We start from the raw sequence: 9,716 nt of genomic DNA, 5'->3' as shown, positions 1-9,716 counted from the left end.
CAAGCTGTCACAGCCGGGTGCCCACACTGAAGATGCTGGCACTGGGGAGAAAGACAGCCGGAGAAAGCAGGACACCGCTGGACCGATGAACAGGTAGGACTGAGGAGCAGGTTCTTCTGCACAGTAGAGCCCGGTGATCGAACATGGCAGCGAAGGGAATATGAGTCCAGCCGCTCCATATTCGCTCTATAAAGGCATACAGACATTTTCCCCCATTTTTTTTGTGGGGGGGGGGGTGAGAGCGTCAGACACCTCAGGGGGTACATGATAGCAGCACCAAAACGGTTAGTGAAGTGCTCGCTGCAGCCACCCAGTATTAGGACCAGGACTGTCCCCAACATTTCTAGAACCAGGCATATATATTACAGCTCAAGGCAGAACTTAACATAGCTTTGGATACTCTGTAACCCATCTGCTAGGTAGCAGAAATAGGATCAAACAGCGCAGAGCAAGTACCACTCCACCAAGCAGATAATGTTGGCACTCCATCCCTCAGTGTTAACCCCTTTCGTAGTAAAACCAGTGGAAAGTAGAGATTTTTTTTTTTTTTTTTTTTTTTAGGGCACCCAGCTGTCCCATTAAAAAGGTAATTCCCAGTACTTGCCCACAGAGCTTACTCACAAAGCGAGTCTTCGGAGACCGGGTCACTCATAAGGCTGTACCACAGCTCTGGAGAGCATCCCATGGCTAAGAAAGTGTATCTAAGATCAAATAATAACATCATATACATTTCCACATTGAATTTTTCCTAGCCTACTCCAATCTTTGAACAATCTTGAGACTTGTAAACTTACTTTGTGAAGAATTCCACACATTTCCTAAATTTTGCAACATTTCACTGTGAATATTCACTGCTGTGTCACCCAACTAGAGAGGATCTCAGAAGTTTCACGAGGCATAATTAATATAGGAATCCTGCTTGCAGGCAGCAAAGTAACATGGGATAAGTACTCCTTAGAATTTGATAGTAAAACAAAAAGGAGTGAGTAGAGAGTCAGTTGCATTTAATGCAGGGAATCCAGGAAATCATTGAAAGAAATAGGCAGCGATAACACAAAAGGGACATTTTCTAAGTCATCTTATATTGGATTGTAAAAAAACACCAACATTGTTTGCATTGCTTTTAAATGGTGAGGTTATAAAAAAAAAAAAAAAAAAAAGTGTACGCTGTGACTAAACCTTTAACCAGTACACTTTGGTCTGGAAGGCACCACAGTACATAGCCTGGAACTCAAAGGACAGCTTTCAGGCTAGCCCCACAACACCCAGTTTGGATTTGGGTATGGCATGTGAAAGTCAAGCTATAAAAGGCCAATCCATGTAACTGAGCAGAGACCAGACCAGCAGTGATTTAGCAGAAATAAAGAAGCTTTCAAAAGCAGAAAAAAAAAAAAAAGGCATTTTAGGTTTGTCATTTTCCTCCTGTAGGCAGCAGTAAAACCTGAAAGACTCGGTACTCCTGTATTCATCAATGAATGGGAAAGAAGCATCTACATTTAACACTTAGGAAGTTAACCTGTAAGGAGTTGAGGAGGAACATACAGCGAAATAACAAGCATTAGTTGTGCTTTATTTGTTACAAATTGTCCTGTACACAGTCTGGAGGCTCCAAATCCTCTCAGCAATTGGGGTCTTCCATGGTCATTGAATATCTGCGTTTTAATGCCAACAGTGACTCATGAAAGACTCATTGATATAGGAGGAACAAAGAAATGGCAATATGTGGCAGAGATTGTAAAGAATCTGACACTTCATGCAATTTAAGCAATGTTTGGCTTTATTCAGATCAGCATCAACACCATTTACATTTACTGTATAGTACCCATTTTGACAATCATGACCCAGAAAAATAAAAGTGCTTGATTTTGTAGAAAAATATAGAATATTCTTCATATGAACATTGGACAGGCACTTAACAATACTAAAAAATGTCCTGAGGAAAAGTGCTCTGCATACAAATCTATAAACGCAGGCCTTTGGATTTAGAGGAACAGAAAAAAAATGAAGGCTTGCTGAAATGCCTAAAAAGAACTGTGCATCAAAATACAGCAAACATTTTACGGATATTAAATAAATTTCAGTTGACAAGAATATTTAAAATCTAGTATTAAACTCTAGCAAAGGTTCTGTAATTACCAGACTATTTTTACATCAGCTATACATAAAACTGTTCATTACAGATTGGCTAAAATATTTTCATCTTTTGGCCACAAATTCATGAAAATGTGAAATTTGGCTGTAGCAAACATTCTCTAACACAAACTCCATTTTCAATTAAACATGATGATCCAGTGGAAAATCAATATGTTAATATCTGGCTACACAGACAAATGCTCAAAAGAGGACATTCATAAGTGAATGATGGACTCCCTTCCCCTATCTAAAAGGCTCAGTAGATTTACAATTAAATACCTGGGATTGATTAATTCTTTCAGCAAGCTGAATCGAACATGATTTTGGCAAATGGACTACTGTGTCCAAATGTTTGACTACATCCCTTAGAGTAAATTATATATTGGATGGAACCAGTGCTGACTGGATGGCACCTTTATAAACATTATGAACGTTGTGTATATCATAGTTAACAAGAAATGGAGAATTTTGCATGGAAGCAAAAAAGACACTGTCTGCAGTTTGTATGACTGTTAAATATTCCAGGAAATGGCTGCTGACGTTTATAACAAAACAATGTTTCCAAGAATTTATGGTATGACAGGCAGCTAGGCTTTGACAATTCTACTCAACTGTGGTCTAAAATGGAACATATTAGCAGATCAAAAACACTGCATGTAAGACATAAAAAGGTCCAATTTTTAGGGAAAGCCTCAGATGGTTAACAGATCCTTTATATAAATATTTTAAACAAAAATGTGCCAGAATATCGAAATATTTTCTTTGGTGTTTATAACTTTACCCAACAATGTCAACATTATCTAAACAGTCACAACTATAAATAAGGCCTCACTCTGGACATAAGGATATGACAATGCAGCTGGGATTTTATTGCACTGCAACTCCTACGGAGTTAAAATAAAAATGTTATACATCTTTCCAGCTGTGAAATAGTGCATAGCCTAAATCTGTACATTTATTTTTGTTACAACCTAGTACTACTTGCAATGTGCAAGGTCGATTTGTCACATCAATAAAAATAAGAACTACACATTCCAAGTTTATAGCACTATGAATACCAATGGCCATTTATACAGTTCAAGTGTGTCTATTAGAATACAAAGCTTTGTGTCTTAAGTGTTCTTCCAGGCACTGAATGGCAACGGGGTCAACTTCAATATCAAATTTGTTAGCAAACAAGTGGTGCTGCTTCAACATGAACTGTAAATCTCCTGCACCGAAGACACAAACTGAGCGGACATGGGTCCCACTGCATGGAGGATACGGGGCACCCTTGGCGACATCTCCTTCCCAGTATTCCCATTTCACAAACCTGGCTATGGAATTCATGTCAGATACATCATATTTACTATTTGCAGGGACGGATCCAGGCACATCTGGAATTCTTTGTAGGGTAGCCCACAAAAATTCATCCGGGCTATAGGTATCCTTGGACCATTCTAAAAACGTTCTAGCTTTATTATTTTCCAAAACATTCCCAACAAATGCCCTACTGACAATGAAGTAGGCACTGCCAGAAAATACTGGAATCTGAGAAGGTGGAGGTTCTTTGTCAATGTCTGTTTTATGAATACCGCCGTTTGCGATGTCATAGTGTTTTCGCCACCTGCTTTCTTTGTGTACTGGCATCTTTTCACTTTCTAGACTGTTCTCTCCTTTTAACGCTTTTAACATTTGTACTATTTCCCTGTTGGTCTTTATAGGGAAGTCCATGCCACAAAGATTTATTAGGTACTTCCATTGTGCATTGGCTTTGTATAAATCTTTCATGCAGTTGAGGTCAGCCTGAACCCGTGTCCAGGATGCGTACACCACATTCTCTAGCTCAGATGCAATAAAGACATTTTCAAAGCAAGATGCAATTGCCTTCACTGCAGACAAAAAGGATTCTGAAGACTTTTTATCAACATGGATGCAGTAGTAGTTCTGAGGCGTATAAATGCTGCGTAAAAGTCTTTCCAGCATGTCAATTTTATGGTGCACCACTATCGAATAGGCTATAGGAAATTCACTCTCCTCCCGACTAAGGGGATAGAGGATATATTTACGATTTTTAGTAAATGAGTTGCAGTCTTTTGTCAGATTGATGAAGTCTTTTTCAGTCAGCCGGTTGTGCCTTTTTTTGTAATCCACTCTTAGCAGGTCCAGTTTGGAAGTCTGAATTTCCTCAATGTCCCCCTTAATGATTTTGGTACAGTTGACATGGTCTTGGTTTTCCTCTACCAACTCCAAGTTCCTTTTACTAAAAGACAGAGCTTTGTTGTGGTTCTTAAAAAGTGTAAGAGTCACAACTGTAAGAGCTATAAAGAGGAAAAGGCTTACGCAATTCACTTTACAATGGCGGAGTTTTCTTCTCAGCATTTCAAAAATTAATGGAGCACTTTAACAACAAAAAAAAAAAAAAAACAATAATACGGATGAGACTATCTTGTACAGCCTATTTTTCTTCAAATATCAGCTGCAGAAGTAGAATTTTAAACCATATGGGCCAAGCAGCTCCTGAAACAGAAAAATAAGCCAAGGTCATATTTAGGATTGAATTAAAAAAACAAAACAAAAAAAAACCAAACTATTTATATACAAGTGAATTTTAGATAGAATGATGCTGCATTTGTAAGCCAAGCTCAGCTTTAGCTCCTTTGTTTAAAGCAATTTATCCAAGTTAATACACATTGCTTCTGAATACAATTATATCATTGCTTCATACTTTGAAATAACCTCATGTAAGTAGCTTCAATTTCCATTTCTCAATTGTTTCATCTGGTCTCTTTACAATTCTTTGTAAATTTAGTCCCATAAATACCTTAGTATCATTCCAGAGATCACCACCTGTTTTAATTAACCCCATGCCAGTTAGAGCAGAATAACCTGTACAATCTCCGCTTGTAGCTACCCATTCAGACGGAGAGTGTGTAGGTGATCAAGAGTAAAAGAGCACATCTCTGGCAATCCTTTAGACAAGCATGTTCCTCCCTGCTGGGCACTGGATGGTGCAGACTAAAGCAGGTCATAGACTAGGAGAAAACCGACTTTTTTTAGAAAATCGTAAAATCAGTTGTTCAGTCGGCCAACGTTACTACCATTGTGAAAAAAAGTCGGCTGGTTTTCGTCCCGTCTACGGCCGGCAATTAACATAATAGCAGTGCCCCTGCATAGAGACCCACTACTATATTTGACAGAAGAAATAGATTATGAATAAGAAGAAGAAACAACATTGTATCTATTTGTACTTGAATAGAAACATCTGTATCCGAAATGGATACAAATAGATACAATGTTGTTTCTTCTTCTTATGCATAATCTATTTCTTCTTCTGCAAAATCTATTCCTTCTTGATATTCTATTTCTTCTTTTTCAAATTATTTGTAAATCTGCAAAAAGAACGGCCGATTTGACCATAATTACCACGAAAAATCAGCCGAACGACCAAATCGTCCGACGATTTTCCAGCGGGGCTGATTTTCGAAATGTCTTAAAATTACGAAGTACGGCCTACCGATTTCTCCACTAACTATCCGAATATAGGCCGATTTTTTTATCTGCCGATAATTCGTCAACTTTATCGGAAGTCTATAGCCTACTTAACTGTGCTGATCAGATGCTCGATCATGGCTCCTGAAGCAGGCTTGCGAATGTTAAAAAGCCAGTGATGGGCAGACCGCATAGCTAAAGCCTACACCATCCAAGAAATAAACAAAACAGCCGCTGCTGCATCAGGGATGGACAGAGGACATATACACAGTTTCAAAAAATATTTCAACACTACTAATACAGCATTTTGAATCAGTGATTAATGCTCTTCCTTAATAGTTAATGCTCCTCCTCAATACTTAACCTTTTGTCTAGGGCAGTGGTGGGCAACCTTTTTTCAACTGAGCCAAATCTCGCCAAAACCACGATTGAAATTTATTTTGAGAGCCACATTTTTAAAACTGAAAATACATAGGATTGTACACTGTTTTTAGTTTCAATAAGTTTTTATAGTAATTCATCCCCCCCATAGTAAGTCATCCCCCCCATAGTAATTCATCCCCCATATAGTAATTCATCCCCCATATAGTAATTCATCCCCCATATAGTAATTCATCCCCCATATAGTAATTCACCCCCCATATTAATTCATCCCTCATAGTAGCAGTAAGTAAGTAGCAAGCCAAGTCCCTCCTGTGTCAATTCACTTACCTTTGCTCCGCGCGTTTCTCTCGCCGTGTTCCCCGCGCCGTTCCGGTCTTCAGGGCCGACTGTGAGAGGAGCCTAGCTCCCCTCACGTTCGTCACGCTGCCCCGCCTACACACATCCTGACAGCCAATCACTAGCTATCAGGATGTGAGTGGCAGCGAGACTGGCCAATCATTGCTGGGCTAGCTGCAGAGTCCTCGGCCGCCCGAGAGGGAGGGAGGGGAGCGGGCGGCCGGCCGGCACACAGAAGAGCCGCATTAAAATGTGTAAAGAGCCGCATGTGGCTCGCGAGCAGCGGCTTGTCGACCACTGGTCTAGGGTACCGTTAAATGCAGTTTTATATACCTTATCCCTTTGCTCCTGTAGGCTTACTCCCCTTTTTATGGTCCTCTGCAGCGGCTTTTCTTTGACGCTCTGTTGGTCACAGGCAATCTGACATCGCATATAAAACAGAACAAGCAGGCCTGCATTGTAAATGAGGATGCCAAGGGCCCTCTCACTATCCAAAACAATCAGAGGAAAGAGGAGATCGCAAGGTGCCAGGGGAGCATTGGATAAAGTAAGTAAAGTTGTTTAATGGTTTCCTAGAAAAAAAAAAAAAAATTCATTTAACCCCAAGGCATGTGGAAAGTCACACTGCAAGGGAAGTTTTGAATTTTCCTCAAATTACTTCTGTAAAGTGAAAATTCACCGAGACTTAAGCAGTGTTTACCTTGAAAACCCAAACACATGCAGAGGGAAAAACAGGAGTCTGCTTTTCACTTTACTAGATAATAAAAGTGAATTGTCACTCAATTTGTTGAGTGAAGATTCACAACTCTTAATAAAATGGGATAGCACAGTGGCTAAATGGTTAGCACTTCCACCTGGCACTACTAGGGTCGTTGGTTCGAATCCCAACCACAGCACCACCTGCCTGGAGTTTGCATGTTCTCCCTGTGCGGGTTTCCTCCCACCAAAGACATGCTGGTAGGTTAATTGGCTCCTGTCTAAATTGTCCCTAGTATGTGTATGTATGAATGTACGTTAGGGACCTTAGATTGTACGCCCCTTGAGGGTTAGGGACTGATGTGAATGTACACTATATATGTAAAGTGCTGTGTAAATGGACAGCACTATATAAGTACCTGAAATAACTAAAATTCAAAGTATGCAACATAAAAAGCAAGTATTTCCTGAACTACTGAATAATCCACCTCAATTGCTTGAAATTCAGTAACAGGAAGTTTATTACCACCAACAAATTAGCCTTCTATGTAAATTCCACATTGTAAATCATTACTGAATTTTGAATAGTCTTGGTGAACAATCCTATACGGAGGTTAAAAGGCCAGCTGTAGTGAAAACACTTTATTTTGATCGAGTAGGGAAGGTTTAGAAGGTGGAACAGGTTTTCCCTGTAGTATGTGCCCCCAATATCCCTCACTTCCTGTTCAGAGGTGAAGATGTATTGGAAATAACAAAATCATTCCAAGGCAGACAGACTGAAAAAAATAAATAGGAGGGTAAACCTTGGTCAGGTCTGTTTCTTTTCCTGCTGATGGAAAAAGAGGGGAAATCTTCCTAACAGAGTTACAAACCACAATAATACCAATACTCTGACAGAGATTCTAACCCTTCCTCAGTAATGACAGAAATAAACAAACAAAAGCTTCAGATTTTTTTTCAGCAATGGTTTCTATTAGGCAACTATTCGCACAGGAATAATAGTAATTGCTGTGGCATAATGAGACGGTCGCAGCAGCGAACACAACACAGCAGCGTGCTATGCACCAGCATAACTGCCATTTCTCAAACTGTAGGAAAACTAGAATGGCTTGGTTTCAGTTTTGAAGAATTCCACTTTCTGAGTGCTCAGAATCCCTAACAAGCTACTTACTCAATTGTCCTCATTCCACTCAGGAGTAAAGACTTTTCATTAAAATGAATAATGACTGCTGCACACATCCCTGCCACACTTGCTACCAGGGGCGGCATGCGTCACTGTTGGTCATTTTGAAACAAAAACAGCAAATCATAGAAGGTTTCTTAGTCATTTATTTTCATCTACGCACAATTTTCAGTTCTAGCTGTCTAGTTTCTAGTAAAGGAGTGGTTTTGGTGGGCTGTGACTTCACATATCCTTCCCCAAATTTAATACAATTAGCACTGCTGACAGTCTAGTTAATACATAAATCTTGCATTTATTTTGATTTAAAGATTTGATCAGAATTTGAAAGCTATTATTACAATTTACCATAAAAGCTTAAAATGTATGTAAAGGCAATCCTTACTTGTTCCTTTTTTTTTTGTTTCTGAATGCATAGAAAAGGTGTTAGACCTTCTGTCAACTTTTTATTGCAGTCTTTGTCCCATCTAGAGTATTTATCCCTGTCTTTGTTGTGGTGATCATTGTCTGCAAGAGAGAAAAATCGTAAAATCTTTCAGTAGGGACAGATGTGGTGACAGCCCTCACTTTTGGGAGATATTCTCTCACTTCCTGCTTACGCCCCACTCACATCAAGCCCTTTGAAATCGTGCAACTTGCAGTGACGTCGCACGATTTCAAAGTCGGGGAACATGCCGATTTCAGGTGCGATTTGCAAGACCGGGGTCTAAATCCCCAAGACAGGAGGAGATAAAAAAGGAACCCCCCAGGACACAAAAAGCAATAAAAAAAACCATAAAAATAAATAGTCTTAAAAGCAGACCCATACAATTTAACAAAAAAAGGCATTAAGATAGAAAAACCTGAATGCAGCTCCCCCCCCCCCCAGATCCCCCCTTACCTTACCCCAATCTCGATCTAGTCATGTGCACAAGGGCTGAGGTGCTCTTCTCTCTCTCACTGGCTTAGACAGCAGTGGGAGCCATTGGTTCCTGCCGCTGTCAATCACAGCCAGTGAGGAGGGAGCGGTAACGAGTCATGTGTCTTATGGAAACTCAAAGGCCTGGCTCAGGAGCAAGCACGTATGGGTGCACCCATAGCAATCAGCTTGGTCTGGGGGCACTCAGAAGTGGGGAGGAAGGAGCCAAGAGAGCCAGAGGGGGACCCAAGAAGGGGAGGATCGGGGCTGCTCTGTGCAAAACCATTACACAGAGCAGGTAAGTATAACATGCTTATTATTTTTAAAGAAAAAGTAAACATTCAGTATCACTTTAAACCCAAATATATTGCAGCTTAACAATCCTTAGATGTGGTGGCTGCATTTGTTTTCTTTTTTCAGGCTTTTTTCCCCCCCCAGAGTGGGGATTTAAACTTTTCACAATAGATCTGGGGCAACAAGCTGAAAAAAAGGGTTTTGGTGTAAAATTGGTTTCCTGTAGTGGCGCACCGAAATGAAAATTGTGGTGTTGAAACCGAGAATTGAGGATATACTTTGCCGAAAACCGAAATAGTTTTTAAATGTTTTAAAAAATGTCAT

At 39.9% G+C, this 9,716-nt stretch overlaps 1 protein-coding gene across 4 annotated transcripts in view; it reads right to left on the bottom strand.

The window, feature by feature from the left end:
* Nucleotides 1-1,759: 1,759 nt before the first annotated feature.
* Nucleotides 1,760-9,716, bottom strand: part of GCNT1 (glucosaminyl (N-acetyl) transferase 1) — a 48,124-nt gene continuing 40,167 nt past the window's right edge. For 2 of the 4 annotated variants that reach the window (XM_089691093.1, XM_089691092.1), the window contains exon 2: nt 1,760-4,632. In XM_089691093.1, the coding sequence (XP_089547219.1) occupies nt 3,211-4,494 (1,284 nt within the window). In that variant the 5' untranslated portion in view covers nt 4,495-4,632 and the 3' untranslated portion in view covers nt 1,760-3,210. Of the gene's footprint in view, nt 4,633-8,584; nt 8,708-9,716 lie in introns of those variants that run through there. The other 2 variants (XR_016315155.1, XR_016315154.1) reach the window with 2 other exon arrangements.

The sequence above is a fragment of the Staurois parvus genome, unplaced genomic scaffold (genome assembly GCF_062004578.1).
Source record: "Staurois parvus isolate SC_StPar_1 unplaced genomic scaffold, SC_StPar_1.0 ptg000549l, whole genome shotgun sequence".
In the NCBI taxonomy this organism is placed as follows: domain Eukaryota; kingdom Metazoa; phylum Chordata; class Amphibia; order Anura; family Ranidae; genus Staurois; species Staurois parvus.
This window is presented reverse-complemented; position numbering and strand designations above follow the sequence as displayed.